The 21006-nt window shown below is 41.9% G+C and overlaps 1 protein-coding gene across 3 annotated transcripts in view; it reads right to left on the bottom strand.

Moving 5' to 3' along the window:
* The window catches only part of LOC311061582 (tRNA dimethylallyltransferase-like), a 51259-nt gene that overhangs the window by 5086 nt on the left and 25167 nt on the right, over nt 1–21006 (bottom strand). Inside the window, exons 2-8 of one of the 3 annotated variants that reach the window (XM_084080269.1) lie at nt 16411–16551; nt 14523–14621; nt 12853–13013; nt 11831–11973; nt 11540–11651; nt 7166–7278; nt 6931–7008 (exon numbers count right to left, since the gene is read on the bottom strand). In XM_084080269.1, the coding sequence (XP_083936395.1) occupies nt 6931–7008; nt 7166–7278; nt 11540–11651; nt 11831–11973; nt 12853–13013; nt 14523–14621; nt 16411–16551 (847 nt within the window). The remainder of the gene's footprint in view (nt 1–6930; nt 7009–7165; nt 7279–11539; nt 11652–11830; nt 11974–12852; nt 13014–14522; nt 14622–16410; nt 16552–21006) is intronic. The other 2 variants (XM_084080267.1, XM_084080268.1) reach the window with 2 other exon arrangements.

Below are 21006 nucleotides of genomic sequence, written 5' to 3'. Positions count from 1 at the left end.
AGGGATGATAAGGAGAAGTGGAAGGACAAAGGGTGCCCTGCCCCATGGATCTCACACACACACACATCACAGACTGCATGCGCTCCCTTTCAGGCGCAAAGGGAAGATCGCTTTGCCAACAAGAAGGGGCAAGCCGTGTCGCACGGCAGCTGCTGCTGCTTGTGTGTGCCTGCATTGAAACGGTACCACCTGTTGCAACAAACGGCCAGGAGTCATTATTATGCCCTCTGCCCACAACCTGGCGCTGCCTTGTATGTTTGTCGAGTGAGTGAGTGAGTGTGTGTTCGTTCTGTTATAAAAAAATTAACGAGACACAGAGTCCTCATCCTGCCTCTAGTGGACAGCTGCCTCACCCAGATTCTCCATCACAATATTTATGTCTATTTCCGTCTTCTTTTTTTGTGTGTATCGCACTTTATTAACCATTATTTTCTCAATCACCCCTCCCCCATTACCACCATCTATAACCGTTCCTTTCTCTCTCATACTCCATTTTATAACATTTCCTCAGATCTCCAGCCCTCTCATCAGTTTGTCCTTAAACAACGAGGAATATAACAGAACCTGAATATACTGTAAACGTGGTGATAAAGAATATACTGTAAACGTGGTGATAAAGTGACCCACGTTTTTTTTCGGAATGAGGTACATTTTTCATGGCAAATAAAAGGCATTAACCTGTATGAAATGAATAAGGCATCAAGTATATGGTGCATCAACTATCCTACTATGATGTGAAATACTCGCCGGCGATTTTCGAATGTCACGTCACGTCATGCCCTTGGTGTGTAAAGACCTTAACAGAGGTGATACGGAGAGTTTTTGTGGTGGCGAAGACCAAGGCTTGGCTTTTATCTCTGGGTGGGGGCTGCAGCCTACCGGTTGGCAGCACATGCTTCAGCTGTGCGAGTGTATAAGTGTGCTTGTGTGTCAGAGGGGGGTGTGTGTGTGTGTGTGTGTGTGTGTGTGTGTGTGTGTGTAGGGGGGGGGGGGGGGTTGTCACTTCCTAACAGACAAGAGTGCAAACTCGCCCAGCACCTGTCGCCACAGCTGTATCAAATTTCCTCCACTATCCATCCATCCATCTCTCTCCTTCTCCATGCCCTCATCCCTCACTCACGTTTGGGACTAAAAAGACACCGATGTTACTTAATACTCACCATGCTTCAGCTAAACTATACCTGGGTATCCTGGTTACAGGTGTGTGTGTGTGTGTGTGTGTGTGTGTGTGTGTGTGTGTGTGTGTAAGACAGGATTCTTTTCCCCTATGAATGATGAGACATGCAGGGAACGCACGCACACACACACTTTCTCTTAGAAATTATAATAAATGATTTCTTATTTCTGTAACTAGCCTTGCTCTACGGGCTTCTGTGTGTGTGTGTGTGTGTGTGTGTGTGTGTGTGTGTGTGTGTGTGTGTGTGTGTGTGTGTGTGTGTGTGTGTGTGTTTTAAGCGCGCGTACTCATCCAGCCCTCAGTGACCTCCTGCTAACTGGAGTTTGTGTGGTCAGGGCAAATTCCCAGCAGCTCTGTAATACTTCAAAAGATTAGCCTGCTCAGCTGAGACCTACCAGGCATTGGGGGCCTTTGTGTGTGTGTGTGTGTGTGTGTGTGTGTGTGTGTGTGTGTGTGTGTGTGTGTGTGTGTGTGTGTGTGAATACACTGGGACTCAGAAAATAGTCCCAGTGTATGATGGTTAAATATTAAAAATAGTAAATATTTGGATTTAACCACTTAAACCCTATACTTGGTTGACCGGATTCCCAGGTGCTCTATACTAGGCATCCTAACCTGTTTTCACTCTACATGTGACGCGTTGTGAGCTTATAGATCGGCTATTTTGGCAACAAATTCCCCCCAGAATGGGAACACTAGGGTTCATGTGGTTAAGATGTCATGAAGGGGTTACTGGGCAAGGTGTTTGCCTGGGACAACCCCGGATGAGATCTGTTCTGGGCTGATGCTTCGATGCCTTCGGGTGAAAGACATGAGATGTCAAAGTGTAGCGCCGCCCTAATGTGTCATCCAGGGTGAATCTTTTGGTGGGGAGTGAAGTGCATTCAATGGTTTATACATGTATTCCCTGAAATTATTTTAAAAATAATCTGGATTTTTATAAAATAGTATTGGTGGGCCCAGACCGTTGGCCTAGCAGTCCGGGCACTTAAGCTCTAATGTAGCCTGACAGTGCATTGCGGGTTCGAGTCCCGTTCCTGACGATCTTTGCTGCATGTCTCTCCCCATCTCTCTCCCTCTCTGTTTCCTCTCTATCTCCACTGTACACTATCAATTAAAGCCAGAAAAGCCAAAAGAAATCTAAAAAATTATAACAATAGTATCTGTGGAGCAAATCACTGGCTTAAAAGCTTTGAGAGAGCACTTCGTGTTCATACAAACACATTTTGAACTGTCTTAAGATCCTACAAACGACATGTAGGAATACTGATTTAACCACTTTCAACCTGGCGTCCCTATTTTAACTCATTCACTGCCTAGAACGACTAATTTTTTTTTTTATTTGACCCAAAGACCAAGGAGATTATGATTTTTCGAAGATCTAGACTCCCATCCACTTCCTTGTTAACTTAAAACTTAAACATTCTGTATCTCGGCTCCTGAGTACTTTTTTTCTTCAATGAAAAATCTCTGGCAGTGGGCAAACGCGGCCAGAAATAATTCAGGCAGTGAATGAGTTAAGCATGTCATTGGTGAAAATATAAAAATAAATAAAAGATAATTTTAAAAAATGTCTAAAATGTCTAAAATAGCAGTTTATCGATCGGCTATTTTTGCAATTCGTTGCACAACAATGTATACCGGGCTTAAGTGATTCAAGCGATGTGGTGGTGATTGAGGATTAGATACTGTATTCAGGGAGGGAAGGAAGGAACGGAGGAAGGATAGGCTGGACGCCGGACAGATGGACGAACGGATAGATGGAACAGTGGAGGAAAGACGGAGGCAAATATCTGTACTGCAATGGCCAACTAATCTATAAAGGATTTGTAACTAAGGCTTTGGCACCATGTCTGTGCCAATTGAGTTGTTGAAAAAGTCAGACTTTCTGTACTTCTGTAATGAGCTTCATTCATTTGTTGTCCCTTTCATTAGCCTCGCTGACCCCTGGTGCTGACAACAGCTGAATTGCAATCAGAATTTGCTCAGCTGATGTCAACGTGGAGATTCCAAGAATGATTAATGGGACAATGACTCATTTATTTATTGATATTATATTGATATTATATCAAAATAATTAATTCGGAGGACAAATGTATTTTTTATTTTCTTAAAATAGAGAAAACAGCAGATCTACAAGCTCACAACACAGCACAATGCAAAGTGATGTGAGCTCGTAGGTTGGCCATGGTTGTATAACCGGGTATAAAATAGCATTAACTCTCTCAGTGCCACACAACGAGATATCCTGAGTTTTTTCTGAATGCCCTCAGTGCCAGAACGAAAAATCCAGAGTTTAAAAAAAATATACATATATATATTCTTTTTTTTTTTTGGAAACAAATGTTCAGAACCCAATATATCATTATCTGAAGATTTGCAGCTCCATCCACTCCTTGTTTAACTTATAACTGAAAAAGGCTGTATCTCGCTTCCTAAGCACTTTTTTTTTACTTAAAAAAAAAAAAGAATTGCTGGCACAGTATGAACATATTTTTTTATGTCATTGAAGTGGTTACTCAGACTTATCAATAAATAAAACCATATATTTAATAATTAAACACTGCGCTTCTCAATTATTCGATTAATCTAAATAGTAATCGATCGAGAATAATTGCCAAGAAAATAATCGATAGTTGCATCCTTAAGACACATGCATGTACAAACGCCCACAGGCCACCCATGCACCTGGGTCCACCAGCGTTACATAGACAGGTGACAACAGGGGACCATATGGTGTGCGGCGGGTAGGTAGGCGGCCAGGCAGGCTGTCAGACAGAGAGCTATTGAGGTTTAGAGCCTGGCTTGTCCTAAGCCACCTGGGCCTAACAGGATTAGAAGGCTGCTGGGTTACTACAGGACACACTGCTAGTGGGGCAGAGAGGCTGCTGAGGCACCGTTTGGGAGGGATGTGCAAATCCTTGGTCCTGTAGTGTACACACTTGGACACTGTGAAAAGATATGGAGTTCCAGGGGAATTCTGAGAAACTGTGACCCAAGTGGGGAAATCCATAAATGGACAAATGCTGGTTCATTATGGCCAACAGCGTTTGGAATGTTAGTGTGACCCCAGAATAGGGATGCTAGTGGTTAAAGTTGACATGAAGGGGTTACAGCGCAAGGTGCCTGGGCATATCCTACTAAAAACATGTTTAGGCTGTTTAGTTAGTGTCACCCCAGCATAAGGATGTTGGGTTCAAATGGTTAAAGGTGAAGTGAATGGGTTACAGGGCAAGGAGCTTGCCTGGGCCTGTTCTACCAACTATAGGTTTTGTCTGTTAAAATCTTTAACATTGCTTGGTCTGGGTGATAAAATTGGTACAAAAACTCCAGCGTAAACAAATAAACAAAATTAATTAACAATGTTTGAAATGTTACTCAATGTGTAGACTCAATATACAACTCTGGAGTGGGTTCAGATTATTTTGTCTATAATTAATCAAAACACTGCTACATTCTAGGATTGGACATTATAAACAATGAAGAAATATTCATGCTGCTATAGCAACCACTTTGCCTGTTTGACCTCGTCCCATTGCAAACTGTAGTAGTGATAATGTTGCACTGAATGGCAGGTATGATAATGTTAGGATCCAATTATAATTTAATATAAGAACTGGTTACCATGCATTGAAACTGATAGAAACTAATGCTGGAAAAGTACTACTTTATCCAAAGAGGCCAAAAATACAAGCCTGTCAACAAATCACATACTGGATCAAAGATGTCTAAATAAGATGAATGACTCTGAGCCACCATCCTGACCTTTTTTAAATGTTTGGAACAGGGTTCTTGCATCTTCTTGAATGGAAATTGTTCTTTATGACCCAGGGGGGCGTGGTTTTGACATCAGACAAAACGGCAATCAATAGCTATTGATGAGTGACATCAGCTGAATACAGCATTACTGTGCAGACAGAGGGCAAGGACATCACAGTTAACTTTAGCCAATGAGGCTCACATTGTAGAAAAATATAGCTACACAATATAATACAGAATATCTTGGACTATGTATATCTACTACATCATGTGACCACAATTATCTTGCAATATTTAGCTCTGTAAGTAATCTTTATTTATATAGTACCTCTCTAAATGATGTCCCCTATACTTAACAGCAAACCAAATAGAGTACTGTGCTTAAAAATAAAGAATCCAAATGATTATAATTTGCTCAACAAATGATTACCAGTACTTAATTATCTCTAAATAATTACAATATATTGTGCAGCCATATCTGCAATTCAACTTTATTCTTGTTGATCCCATAGTCTGCTAGTAGGGTATAGGCATGGTTGGTTGTTCTACACGTACGTATCTAGTAGAATACTTTGAGCATTCGGACTTGATTGTTTTTACATATTGTGTGACGCTGCAGTACAATGGAAAACTGCACCACTATACTGAAACATTTGCAACCTAACTACATTGCAAGTGTTTAAGAAGCTTTAGATGTGGGGTACATAAAAATACAAATAAAAGTCCTCATAAAGTGCAACTGGGGTATAAAAAAACCCCACATATGGTGCATATTCAACTAAATGTAGAAACCATACGGTCCACACATGCACCAGAACTGAGGTCAGTTCAGCTGTATTTTATGTGGTTATTAGTGCTGCAACAACTATCAATTATCCTTTTAGTGAATATTCTATCGATGACTTTTCTGATTAATTGAATAATCGAGAATGGTGAGGGAGATTTCTTTTTTTTATACAAATACGTTTTATATATCAATCAGCGTAAAACAATTCTAATGATTAGCCTGATTAACCACTTAAGCCCTATTTTATACTTTACGGTGTAAAGTATAACACCGTAAAGTATAACGGTGTTGCCGTTATACTTTGTGTCGCGGTGTCGTGCAAACATAGCGACTATAGCCGATCTACAAGTTCACAACATTGCGACGCATTTTGAGCTTGTAAATTGGCTTCTTTTTTTATGAATTAATGTATTAGTTTGATTAACTGTTGCACCCCTAATGGTTATCACTTCATTCATGGTTATTTATTTAAACTTCTGGAAGTAAAAATCGCTTCATATCATTATTGATTTTTTTACCCCTGGTGGAATGCCAGTTCCCATATTGATCACATTGATATAGAGGACATGGCTGCCGCAGCCCTGACACACCACATTACTGCATGCAACTTGATTATCTACAGTAGCAGATAAAAGTACGCAGCGGCTGAGGGGGCGGGGTTGTAGTGTGTTTAATGGAGTGTGTAAATCCCATCATGTTAAGTGAATGGTGGTTAGAAAGGCTATGGAATGACACACACACACCCATGGTGGTATTACTATACTTGTGAGGACATTGCAATTTGGCATTTCACAATTTTTGGCATTTCACCATTTTTCTAACCTTAACCCATTTAGACCTGAGGCCGATTCTAAAAACACCTTCTAAATCCTGACCTAAGTTTTCTGAAAAACTTCAAATATTCATTCAAAAATTACACAAAATGTATGTTGCTATATAGTGTACATAGCAACAACAACCCCAAAAGGGGTTCACGTCTTGAAAGGTACAGTATAGTTACAAATAGGGGTTCCCATCCTAAATGGGTTAAAGCCTAGTTATATTTAGTTGTGCGCCAGTGTCGCACATCAAAATAACCAATCTTTTTTTTACCATAAAAACAAACATTTCTCTTGTGAAGAGCAGGAACATTTTCCTCAGAATGTCTATTTCTGAAGTTCTACTACAGTGGAACAAATTAAGTGTACACACACAGGGGGGCACTCACGTTTGAGAAAACGGTTGCGGACCCATTTGTTCTGTTTTCGGGCATAGCGTCTTGTAGCGACCTTCAACGCTTCAATACCTGCAGAGAATGAGAGACAGATATGGATCGAGAAGACGCACAAAAAAACTAAAACAAAAAATCCATAAACTGATTTTCTTTTTCAGTTGATCCATCAACCAGTCATGGGATCAATGAATCTCCATGGCTGTGATTAGTATGTGAGGTATGGTCTGACCTCTGTGTTTGAGTAGGTCCTTCTCCTGCTGGGTAATGCTCTCTGGAGCGATCAGGTACTCATGGAACTCCTTAAAACCTATTGACTGGAAGATCCCATGCTGATAGTCCTGACTGAGAAGAGGAGGAGGAGAGGAGATCAGGAGGAGAGAATAGGAGAACAGGAGGAGACGACATAATTAGGGATTCAATCGATTATTGATAAGTTAATAAAATAATCGATTAATAATCGATCCCTATTTGGGCATGTCATTATATGTTAAAATTCTCAAAGTTATTCAAAGATTTTCAAAACATTTCTAAAATAGCAAAAACAGCCAATCTACAAGGCGAGCTTGTAGATTTTCCATTTTACTTTTAGGTATAAAAATAATGCTTCAATGCATAATCAATTATTCGATTAATCTAAAATGTAATCAATAGAATAATCACTCAGTAAATAATCGATAGATGCAGCCCTAGATATTTAATATATTCCTAAAAAGAAATATCAAACAAAATATAAAACCAACAATTCTTTCCACCCAGTCTGACAATTCTACACATTTAGTGGCTTCTCATCTCAACTTTATCTCACTATCCCAACCCTTTGGCTGACTGCACATGGAATAGCCTCCGGGGGACATAGTGACAAGCAATGATCTCCATGGCGCAGGCAGAGCGGCTCACGGTGCCAGGACTCTATGGCCAGGCTGCCGTCAGACGTGAGGTTAGGCTGGGTAGAGCAGCAGGCAGAGGCCTGAAGCTTGTTCATGTTCAGACATACACTGTACTGTACATGCTCAGACAACCAGACACCAGGGAGAGTGAAGAGAGATTGGGCAGCAATACGTTTAAACCACTGGTCTACAATAAACTGGATGGCTAATGTACGTCCATTAAGGTTGAAGCAACTTGACTGAAGGGTTATGAGACCATATTTAACAAATTTTGTAATTTTGTAAAACGTGACAGAATGACAGCAATGTGTGATGAAAGTGGGATTTATCACATTTATCACTACACTACACTGCATTTAGTAAATAATCTATCTGTTAATAGCGGGTATTGCCATATTGCCAGTAGGGTACAATAGCAGTGGCAACACAGAAACGTGTGGGGGCATAACGCCTAAATTGGCTACTATAAATGTATACGTTTATAGGGGTTGCTTTTTTGTAAGCTCTATAAGAAATGAATTTGTATTGATCAATGGGGAATACCAACATGATGTTTTTACAAATGAATACATCATCAATCCAGACTTTATTATATATCATTATTACAAGGCTCAGATAAATGCATGATACTGATTCTGACAGTTCTGCGGTCTGTTATATCAGAGTGAATAGCAGACTGCCGTTCTCAATAACAGACCACTGCTCCGCCTCTTGCTATGGAAGCACAAACTTGTAAGCAAATAAAATAATTTTCAAATCAACGCTTTGTGTCAAATTATCGACTTAGCTCATAAGTAGCCGTGTAATAAGCAAGTCATTACTGGAAGATTCACCCAGACAGGGTTTATTTTAAATAAGGATCGCTTCACTGTATATTATCCCTTACGTGGGTTAAATGCGTTGCACACAAGAAACCATAACAGAAATCCAGAGAGGAAAGAGCAGAAATATGAATATGACTAAATGGGCAGATGTAGAGACAGAAATCTGAGAATAGGGCCGGAGCACACAGGAAATGCAGAGTCAAGGGAGGAAAAGACAGAGCGAGCGAGGAGAGGGAGAGATTTGACCTTGATGTCTGGCTAGCCTCACAGGGAGAGGGAGAGAGAGGGATAGAGAGATGGAGAGAGAGAGAGAGAGAGAGAAAAGTGCTTGGGTGATCAGATTGTTTGTGAGGCTGAGAGGGAGTGGAGTAGTTGCAGAGATGGAGAGAGAGAGGGGGGGGTGAAGGAGTGGCAATTGATGGGTGGGATGGTCTGATCGTGCGATGGGGGGGGTGAAGTGATTCGGCGGAGGGCAACATGCTGGGCATCGTGCCATCGGTGCATCAATTTCCTGCAGCCACACCCCAGTCAGAAACATGCATGAAAGCACACACACACACACACACACAGTTGGCAGGAGCAATAGTTCCTGACTGTCCTGCCTTCTGAAGAGTGAAGAATCTTAAACAGAACATCTGTATGTTTCAAAACATACATTAATCAAATAATTTGAAAATGTATTATGGAGCCTGGAAACATATGTTCACAAATCTTTTTTTTTTGCCATTTCTTAATATATTTTATACATGTATGTATATATATATATATATATATATATATATATATATATATATATATATATATATATATATATATATATATATATATATATATATATATATATATATATATGTGTGATGTACAATGGTATTAGCTAATACAGCATCACACATGTATTAACATTTCTTTTTAATGTATTAACACTCTTGATCACGATGTACCCATACAGACCCTCACTCTCCATTATGTAGTACGGCCTGCCTCTAGTTCAGTCTGTGAGCCTCTTTGGAAAGAGCAGTGCGTAGTGTGTGACCTGTCTGAACATGCTGCGCAAATAACTAGCTGGATATATAACTGCTCGGCTGAACTCACATCACCCTGGATATTGTCGCTGTCGGGTGGAAACCCATTATGTCCAAAACTGTTACTTTTCAGGAAATGGGGAAAAAATAACCTGTGTTCAAATGGATCCACTGTAGTTACTATTTAGTCACAAAGTCTTTTCATTGTTCAATATTTAGAGTTCAATATTTACAACTCATAGACACACTTAACCACTTTAACTTTCAAAATGTTAGCGGAATAGCGGAAATAGCTGATCTATAAGCTCAAAACACGTTGCATTACGACACATTGTGAGCTTATAGATCTGCTATTTTTTCTAGTTCTGTACGACACTGTTGTATGACAAAGTAGGGCATTAATTGATGAAAAGACATAAAAATGAGAAATATGGAGATCCAGGTTTTCGGGCCCTACAGCAACAATATGCATATTTGATCAGAGGACACGAGGATGTGTAAGAGGGTAGTTCTCTTTGGACTCAGGAAAATAAGGTTCAAGACCATTTATATAATAGTTTAACAGTATCATTTAGAATCAGGGTAGAAAGAGGCCCATTCATATTTGTCACTTGTCTGTGTTTAGACAGCTAGAAAGCAGAGAGAGAGACAACTAGAAAAAGTGCTCCTCGGAGCACAGGTGTCCGCCAGGTCAGGTAGATTATTGTGGTCCAGCAAAGTTCAGAATTCACCAATCAGGATGCAATACGAAAAATCGGACGGTTCCGTTTGCGTGATGTTAAAAAAAAATGTAATGAGTAATGTAAAAAAAGTTTTGCAAAAATCGGCCTCTATAATAGAGCAATGTTAAAAGGGTGGCATTTGCTCCTCAACGTAGTGCGAATGTGCGTGCAAAGTTTCACCGCAATCGGACACTACGTTCATGATTTGCGGCATTTTGTTCAAAAGAGCCACTCCTGCAAACTTTAGATCTTAGCCAAACAGGATGGAATATGAAAAATCAAACGGATCTGTCTTGATCACATGACTTTAGAGATCATGTGTACCGATGTGCATGAAATTAGGATAAAATCAGAAGGAGTAATATCAAAACATTTGTTTTACCTGTCGGTCTCCTGGTGGCGCTATAAAAGGCTAGCATCTTTTTGCACTGGCAGATTAGTCTGGTTTCTAGGCTAATAAAAGCCAGAATGCAGGGTACAGGTTTTTCACCGATCGGTGCAGTTATAGGTAAAAACACGAATCGGCCTGTTATAGTGCCACCATGACAAATTTCAAGTGTCATTTCTTCCTCAGCCTAGTGGGAATGTGCGTGCAAAATTGCATGAAAAATGTTACGCCATGTTCATGAGAAAAATCTGAAAGACCTGTTTCGTTTAATGACTATAGAGATACTGTGTACCGATTTGTGTGATGTTTGGACAAAATCTGTAGGAGTAGTCCAAAAATGTATTTTCGCAAAAATCAGCCTCCTGGTGGCGCTATAAGAGTCCCATGTGAAAGATATGGGGCAGGGGTTCTGCTCTGGCATCCAGGGAGTGTGCATGCACACTTTCGCTGCGATCAAGCCAACAGTGCCAATTAGCTGTTCACAGACGGACAGGGTGCAAAACATAGTCTTGGCCATGCCTTTGGCCTGGCGGAGACAATGATGGGGAGACACAGACAGAGAGCACGGATCTTATGTGGTCCCAGTATGGTAGCTATCCATACCCCCCCTCCCCCAACCAAACACACACACCCACACACATAGAAATGCTAGTTGAAGGTGAGTTTCCAGACAGTGGGTGGTGCCCGTTACCTGCTCAGGGTCGCAAAGGTCAAAAGTCAAGTCAACAAGATATATAGGTGCAGGCAGGGTATTTGCTACCTGTGATCCTGGACTTTCTGTTTGTTGAAGCACAGGTGAAAGTCTCTGAGCTCCTCTATCAGTCCTGCAGACAGCATGTCATCCACACGGGCATCCAGCCTCTTGTCCAGAGCTAAAGGCCAGGGAGGGAGAGCGAGAAGAAAGATGCAGTGATGGAGAAAAAGAAAAAGAACAGACACAGAGACAAGGGAGAGTTAGTGGGCTTTCTAATAATGCCCTGACATTAACATTGACATATATATTGCTTTGAGAAGCAGACATCTCTGCCAAATTAAGGTGTACCCTCCTTACCATCCATGCTGGCATGCAGCCAGAAGATGCAGGGGTCTGGGTACCTCAGTGGGCCCCCCAGCCCTCCCCCTCCCTCTTGTGCCTTCTGCTGCTCCAGCCAATAGCTGTGTGGCATGCCCGTCTCCTCGTGCACCTGCAGGCTCCTGCCAACGTCAGTCATGCAAGACACTGTCAGAAATCCATCCCCTTTTCAGGTGCAAAGGCAAGTTCACCTGAGTGTTGCATCACAAAATGGCTGCCATAACCATAATTGTAAATCCAGAACGCTAAAGCCACTTGCAAACAGAGTCTGTTTTATTTGCACATGAAGCAATAAACAATTGATGACGTTTACATGTAAAACAAACAATCACTTCTCAATGACCTCATGCACACCTACACGAAATGAGACTGGCTGCAACGAGACCTCATTTTTTTCCAGTCAAACCCAGTTCGCTTCCTGCCTTTGTTGTTTTTTGTTGCCGATTAAAAACTGACTGACCAATAAATAAACTGCATCAGACTCAGTGTGCAAAGACCTCAATATGGGGATTTTAAAAAGCACTGAGATAAACTCAAGAAATGCTACATCAAAGCTTTGTTGTATGCCATTCATTTGCCTGTGGCAAATCGTCTCAGTCCCTGTGATCTTCATTCATGTTATACTGACTGAGCAAACGCCTGAAATCAATGAGATTACAGTCTACTACATCCAGCTCTTTAGTCATGCCTGGTTGGGCTCAGAAGTCAGAAAAGAGAAGATGATAACTGTCATTTTTCTGTCCCAAGATTTCCCTGTCTGTCTTTGTCTCCAGCATAAACCTTTAGCACCTCACACAAACCAAGAAAAACCTCTAGGACAGTGATATGTAATTCACATGCACACGTATGAACAAGACGCAGCAGAGACCCAGACAGTGTCAAACAGTTCCAAATGGACATACTATATTACACAGGTACAAACACAAAATGCACAGGCTGTGGTGGAGGGAGAGAGAAAGATAGATAGACAGACAGACAGACAGACAGACAGACCGACCAACCTGGCAATCTTGCGTGTATCATTGGGGTGCAACATTGCAGCCATTGCAGGATCGACCTGCGTCAGTCTCTGGTGCAGCTCAGCTCCACCCAGTTTTTCAAGCTCCACCTTCCTGTCAGGAGACCCGCTTCCCCGTCCTTTCTTTGACTCGTCATTCCCCAGCTGCAAGAGGGGTATACTATACATGTGATGAAACCAAATGGAACTTTTCATTGAACCAGCAACTTCCCTTTACTGGCCTTTATTAATTTTTCCATTTGGCAAAGGTACCTGGTACTCTTTAGTAATGACCTCCATCGAGGTTCCAAGTGAGCTGAGGCAATACCAAAATGTGACATGTCTGCAGATTACTGAGTTGTCACAGAGAATCATCACTTGCATGATTGCATCACTACAGACCCCTATACTGCATGGAAGCTCCCGTTAACTGTTTGCTTCCTTTTAAACTAGCTGTTGTAAATGTGAACTGCATGGCCTATTTCTCATCATAAACAGTTTTGTTGGACTATACAGGTGAAATAGAGATTGTCAGCATTAGCATTAACTTTAGCATTGTGTAGCACTCACATCACTATGATGACCAGGCCAGCTACATTGAGGGGATCTTACCTGCACTGGAAAACTAAGTAAAGCCAATACAGTGGAGTTGAGCCGGTACCATGCAGTGGAAAAAAGATCTAACAGACCTAAAGGTCCACATCAAAAGAAGGAATTTATCCCAAATCCCAAAAGGGTAGCACATCCAAAAAAATCAATTAAATGGAGGACAAAGTACTCACATTTCCACTTTTTTTATTGGCACACCAATAAAATGAACGTTTACGCGTTTCGGCTATGAGCCTTCCTCAGACCTAAAGGTCCTTACACACCAGGGATGTTTTTTTGTGTGATTAAGTCACCCAAAAAAAGTATTATTTATGTCATGAGCACATCTACACACAATGCGGATATTATGCAGCGATAAAGAGACATCATTTTTGGAACAAGGTTGATATTTCACCAGGAATCATTTAGATGTGAAATCAATTCCGTTGTTCTGATGTGAGGAGATAATATAGTAGTGTATATAAATAGGGCTGTCGCGATTACAAATTTAAGTTGACGATTAATTGTCACAAATAATTGCGGTTTTGGGCATTGAACATTGGAACATATGAATAAAAACTACATTTCTGTTTAGCTTTTAGGCTTCGTAATCAAAAATTGCACAGGGCAGATATGACAAATAACCTAATAGTTAAAGAACTTAAAGAAATTACTTATATTTAATCATTTTATACTTTAAAATAATTAAATAGCAGGACTAGCTAATCTGCAAGCTTATTTTTTATATTTGAAAATGTATGAACATTTTTCAACATGGAAACGATTATGCAAAGAATTATTGCGATTATCTCAAATTATTGCGAATAGACGATCATGTAATAATTGTGACAGGCCTATATATAAATTACATCAAATATACCCAGTCTTTCCGTGAATTTCTCTGTAAAATAATGTTGCAAAATGACGACATCAAACACGTCATCATTTTGCGACGGCAACATTTCGCAGAGAAATACACATTTTCCCCAACACCATATATTATCTCCTCACATCAGAAGAATGGGATTTAGGTTCAACATCGGAAACATTTCTCTTTACATCAGAATGGACTCCTCTGGTACCCACCGCCGTGTCCACCAATACCTTCCACAATAGGGACTCAATATAATAATTGGTTCCTCCAACGACGATTGGCAGCTTGTCTCTGCTGTGCATGTCATCAATGTGGGAGTGCGTTAAGTAAGATACAGGACATGCATCCTACATACGGCAATATACAGTATGAAAGAAAGACGTAATAGGAATACTGACTTGGTAAATGGCCCTAAGGTTAAGCACTTTCAATCTGGCATATGGCATCCCGTCCATACGGGCTATGGCACCTTCACCACAGATCCCATGGCTTTGGGAAAAGTGAAAAATAGACTTCCTCACTTCCTGCGTATAATATATGCCAATTGTCAATGCCCCTGTGCAAGTTCAGACAAAAATGAACATGGTCAGATGGACTAACAGAGTTTCTCATAGGATTGTACGTGAACTAACTGCTCAAACTCCCTCTCTCACACGCCTCCCGCCACTACGTAGACAGATCAGTGTCTCTCCGAGCATGCTGGTGTGTCAGACACCACATCTTCTCCGTCGCTCTATCTTTCCTCTTCCCTTGGGTTCTTGTCTCCCCACCTTTCCCTTTTCTCCTCCCACTTTCCCTCCTCCTCCCCGTCACATCCCTCCCTCTGTCTCCAAGCGGACGTAATTAAATAACCGCTAGGACAAGATAAGGCCCATCAGGTATCATCACTCAACCTTCCGCTCCAGCTCACATGTGTACGCATGCATGCACGCGCACACATGCACGCAGATGCCCCAAATAAAAGCAGAAAACAAAAACAGCCCCCCCATCCTTGCATCCCTGTCGGGTGACAGAGGTGCTGAAACACAGGATGGAGAGTGAGAAGGGGGGGGGGGGGCTGGCAGAAGGCAGAAAACGAACACGGGAGGAAAATGAGGTGCAGTGGAACAGAGAAAGGAGTCTGGAGAGGATGAGATGACAAATGAGTAAAGACACCCAGAGCGAGAAAGACAACCATCATGAGATGCACAGTGAGTGGGTGAGAGAGGCAGGAGAGAAGGGGGGGGGGGGGGGGTATGTGAGCAGCATGTTGAGTGAAGGATTGATAGCTCATGATGCATCATTATGTCCATTGGCTGCCTCTTAAAAGTCTCTGGAGCCTCTCAGCCTTCTAGAACACGATCACATCCTCTCTCCTCTCCACCTCTCCCATTCAACTCCTCTACAGTGTTGCTTTCCATCCTAATCTTTTTATTCATCTCTCCTTCTTTCCACCAACCAGCAGGCTAGCACTGCACTGAGCCTATTCTTAGAGCTACTGCAGCCTCTCGCCGCACTGGCGACTGAACACGTGTGTGTGTGTGTGTGTGTGTGTGTGTGTGTGTGTGTGATCTATTAATACTCTTTCTAGTTATTGCCTCCTCTCTTCACATCTGGGTGACAGCCCGTGTCTGCGGGAGGATGTGAGTGCCTACTGCGTGTGTGTGTGTGTGTGTGTGTGTGTGTGCGCGCGCGCGTGTGTGCGTGCGCGTGTGCGTGTGCGTGTGTGTGTGTGTGTGTGTGTGTGCGCGCGCCACAGAGACAGTCTCTAACTATTAATATCTTCTCTAGTGATCTCACTTCACATTTCAGTGAAACATCTGCAGCGAGACAACGAAAACCAGGACACTTTCTCACACTTACAAGTCCCAGCACACATGCACATACAAATTCCCATAGGCAAGTGGACGCGCCGTACATGGCCACGCATGCCGCAAATGAAAACCAAAATGGTCAGCCACACACCAATTAGAAAAGGTCAAATCCAGACGAATCATTTCTGGTAGTTAGCACATTATCATTATGCCGGGAAAGGGGGTGTGAGGTGATACCAGACACTTTGGACAGCAGTGCGATGCTAAATATTGTCCCTTTGTTCCTTTGCTGTGACAGGAAGGATATTAGAGCCAGCGCTTTGTTCCTGAAGTCGATCACCGTGTAGCTGCTCACCAGAGGGTCCACAAAGCTGATCATGTGATGTCTGCACTGGGCGAGCTCCTCAGACGTCACCTTGTTGGTGATGATGTCCAAGCCTCGATACACCTGAGAACATACCAACACAGCCAATCAGCGAGCATACCAAGCAAAGGGGATGTGACCACCAGCAGCGCAGAAATATGATAATGATCATATTTTATGGGAAAAAAATAAAATAAAATAAAAGTAAATAGTGCAGACTTAAACATGGTTCATATAGCCTGGATGCTTAAGACCATATTTTTGAAAAATGTGGACACGGCTGACAAAAGCGCCATTTTTTTTTTACATGTTCTCCATGACCTTAAGTTTCATTTTGGAAGGGGAGCCACACCATCAAGATGGCAGAAGGCGGCCATCTTGGATTACAAAGATGGCCACCATGCAATATCTATAAAAGCCAATATCTCAGCTTCCAAGCCACTTGGAAGGTCAATCTAAGTGTCAAAATATACATTTTCTGGGACAAGGAATGCAATAAAACTATAGGGAATATCAATAAGTGACTAATTCAGCCAATATTAGATAATTTGGTCAATTCTGGCAATATATGTACACAATTATGCATGCTTCGGCTAGATTATGCACAACATCTCTGTGTGTGTGTGTGTGTGTGTGTGTGTGTGTGTGTGTGTGTGTAGCCATGCAACACAGAGAGGGGAACATGAGCACCTTCTTTAAACATGAAAACCACCCATACCCTCCTTCTCTATCTGACAGAGGGAAACTACGGCTGGGAAAGAAGTCAGATCTGCTAAATATTCTGACACAGAAGACACAAGAAGAACCTCCAGCTAAGTTTGATGTCAAAGTACTCGATGGAGCTGCTGTGGTGCACTTCCTGTCCACTACCAACATTACCACATTTGACGAATATGCCAGTTGTGTCTTTGTTCCCCACATCATGAAACACCTGGAGATCTCCAAAAGAGTTGATGTGGTCTGGGATACTTACATCACCAGCAGCATAAAAGAGTCAACAAGGGAGAAGCGAGGCAAAGGGATACGACGGAAGGTGGCTGGTCAGAACAAGCTGCCGGGGAATTGGCCAGATTTCCTGCGTGATCCTATAAACAAGCAGGAACTCTTTACCTTTCTCTCTGGGAAGATTGCATCCACCGCCTGGCCAGAGGGCAAGCTGGTCTTCATCACATCTGGCATCACAGTGGTCGGCACAGACACCAGCCACTCCATGCTGCCATGTAACCACGAAGAGGCCGACACCAGGATAGTGATTCACCTGCTTGATGCCCTGGAACATGGCTGTTCTACCTGCTTGATACGCACTGTGGATACGGATGTTGTCGTTATCCTCATCGGCAAGTTCCATGCCCTGCTCACCAAGTATCCAGCAGCAGACATCTGGGTTGCTTTTGGCACTGGCAAGAACTACACCTATGTTCATATAAACACCATCTGCCATGCTCTGGGCAAAGACAAGTCCACAGCACTTCCCATCTTCCACTGTTACACAGGCTGTGACACAACATCAGCATTCTGCGGGAAAGGGAAGAAGTCAGCATGGGTGGCGTGGAAGTCCTACCCTGAGGTCACCCAGGCCTTCAACTACATGGCAGAAAATCCATCCACTTCAGTGACCATAGATGCCCAACACTTTCAGCTTCTTGAGCGTTTCACAGTCATCATGTATGATAAGACAAGTGATTTGGAATCTGTCAATGAAGCACGGCGAGAGTTGTTCTGCCAGAAGAACAAAACGATGGAACACATTCCACCAACGCAAGATTCACTGTTGCAACACGTGAAGCGAGTTGCCTACCAGTCTGGGATCTTGGCCACGTCTGAACTGGCCCAGCAGCCGACACCCAGTCCAGAAGGATGGGGATGGACATTGGATGACAACAACCAGGTCTGGCTTCCTGTGTGGAGCATTCTACCGATGGCGTCAAAAGCCTGCAATGAACTGGTCAAGTGCGGTTGTAAACGTGGTTGTGGTGCAAGGTGCTCATGCAAGAAGGCACACTGGAATTGCACAGATCTTTGCAGTTGTCAATGTGACAGATAATTTGAATGTCAATTCACTTCATGCTCCATGTGTCTGACTGCTAACCGAGTTGAAAATTATGTAAATATGTTGCTAGAATGACCATATTTATTTGATCTTGGCACAAATAAACATCTACTAGTGGTATTCTCAATCGCTTTATTGCATTCCTTGACCCAGAAAATGTATATTTTGACACCAAGATTGACCTTCTATGTGGCTTTGAAGCCGAGATATTGGCACTTATAGATATTACATGGTGGACATCTTTGAAACCCAAGATGGCCGCCTTCTGCCATCTTGATGACGTGGCTCCCCTTCCAAAATGAAACTTATGGTGATGGAGAGCATGTAGAAAAAATTTGGCGCTTTTGTCAGCCGTGTCCACATTTTTTTGTTAACAGCCCTCACTAATAGTTAATATATGCTGCAGTGTGTGTTGTCACAGTCATATGTGAGGACATAAAACTAGTCATAAATCTGAACAGAGCTGCAGTTACTGTACATAAACACATCTGGGTCAAGGATTGGCTGAAGCGAAGACTGCTCCCTGGTATATTCCAGGGGACATTTCTGTTTACCTATGGGGTGGTTTGAATAGTCAACCCTACAGCAGCATGTGCGGACACCAAGAAGGCACGAGGACCATGATGAACCAGGACTGTCATTGGCAGCATTGCGGCGCACACGCTGAACCATAACACACACATAACACCTACACCTTTGTCCAGATTGCATCACTAAGCAAGGGGCTTCCTCGCAGAATGTTACAGCAGCGTGTCAACAACTACTGCTGATCATCTCGCACACATATGCAAGCTGACACACGCACACGCATACCCACACACACACACACACAAACACACACACACTCACACTCACGTTCAAGTCCAGAATGCAGTTTGGACTGTTTCTGAATTCTCACATTTGGGCCTCTTTTAGCGGTGATACTCAGCTCTGGTCCCGAGGAACACTAATCTTTAGGGCCGTTTCCCAGGCAAATCTGATTCAGCAGTCCAAAGCAACGATTTGAATTATCATTTGGTTGTCTCATTATGCCTAACTTTAGTTTCATCCAAGTTGGAATAATGAGACAGAAGTGGAACACGTGTTACTGGTCAAATTAAGCTCTAAAGGGAAAAACCATAAAGGCTGTTTAACGACTGAGGTCTCTCAAACGAATGATTAGAATCGTCAAGTTTTACTGTTAAAGGTGGTTAATGGCATTCAGCTGATGTGCCAGGTACTGATTTGACAGCTTCACTTAGACCAGAGCGGACAACTACTTTACAGAACGACAAATGATAGAAGGGATGAAACTTCACAGATGAGTTCATCGGTTTTTGGGTTGCATCTGTGAGCTCAGACGTTTTAGCACATCTCTTGATAACGGAGAGAACATTTTATTATTGAGTTATTTTAAGTTAATCAATTAATCAGGTGTTCCAAAAGGTAAATGAACTGCTGGCTATTGTTAATGCATTCTATAGTCTACCAGCACTATCCACCAAATCTGACTGCTTTCATTCAAATTGTCTGTTCTTAAAGGACGACTTCATCCATTTTCACCCATCTTCATATAATAGATCCTCACTAATGCTCCTGATAAAATTGTGTAATTCTTTTCTACTCAGTCTATGTCTCATAGGAGGGCTGTGGACACTTCAGAAATCTGTCTACCAGTGACATCATCGAAGGTTTTTTTTCTTTTCTTCAATATTTCAATATTTAGATTTTTATTAACACGAGAGCAATGGCTTCCATTATAGCAGGCTAACTTTCCAGGAATAGAAAGCTTGCAGTTTCTATTAGCTTGGATTCCCCATAGATGATGTCGGGATTCTGAACTGTCTGCAGCCCTCCTCTGAGACACAGACTGAGTAGACAAAAATGGTGCCATGTTATAATGAACATTAGTGAGGACCAATTATATGAAGACAGGTTGAAAATGGGTGAAGTCACCCTTTAACTCGATTTAAAGATAATCTGTATTAACTACAGTATAATTCTAGTTCATGTACAATAGGTTGACAACCTATTGGACATGACTAGAATTAACACAATTAACATAATACTTTTAATAAGCTTACTAAGGTACAACTTGTACCTCAGTAAGCTTATTAAAAGTATTAAGTATATCTGCTGGTGTAAAGCTGCTACTCCAACTTTAAGTCTCAGTTCTTACAGTGCATGGCCGGGAAAAAAAAACTATGCACATCTGATATGACATGATGTCATGCATATGAGCTGTAGTCTGTATGTATGCAAGTATGCATGTACTGTATGCTCCTCAAAAGCAGACCAATCACATCTCATGCTACGTCCATGTCTACACCTGTCAAATCAAGAAACTTGTGAATGTATAACACCAACATTGTGCTTGTGAAGCTCTTTTGTACTTATAGGTGACGCTTGTTTTTATAAAGATGGTTATTTCCATACTGTCACCAGTCAACATGACATAAACATACAATACATTGACACCAGTCAACATGAAAGACATACCGTCCCTCAAC

Source organism: Gymnoscopelus microlampas, assembly GCF_963454915.1.
Source record: "Gymnoscopelus microlampas genome assembly, chromosome: 15".
Lineage (NCBI taxonomy): Eukaryota > Metazoa > Chordata > Actinopteri > Myctophiformes > Myctophidae > Gymnoscopelus > Gymnoscopelus microlampas.
Note: the sequence above shows the minus strand (reverse complement) of the source record. Positions and strands in the feature narration are given on the sequence as shown.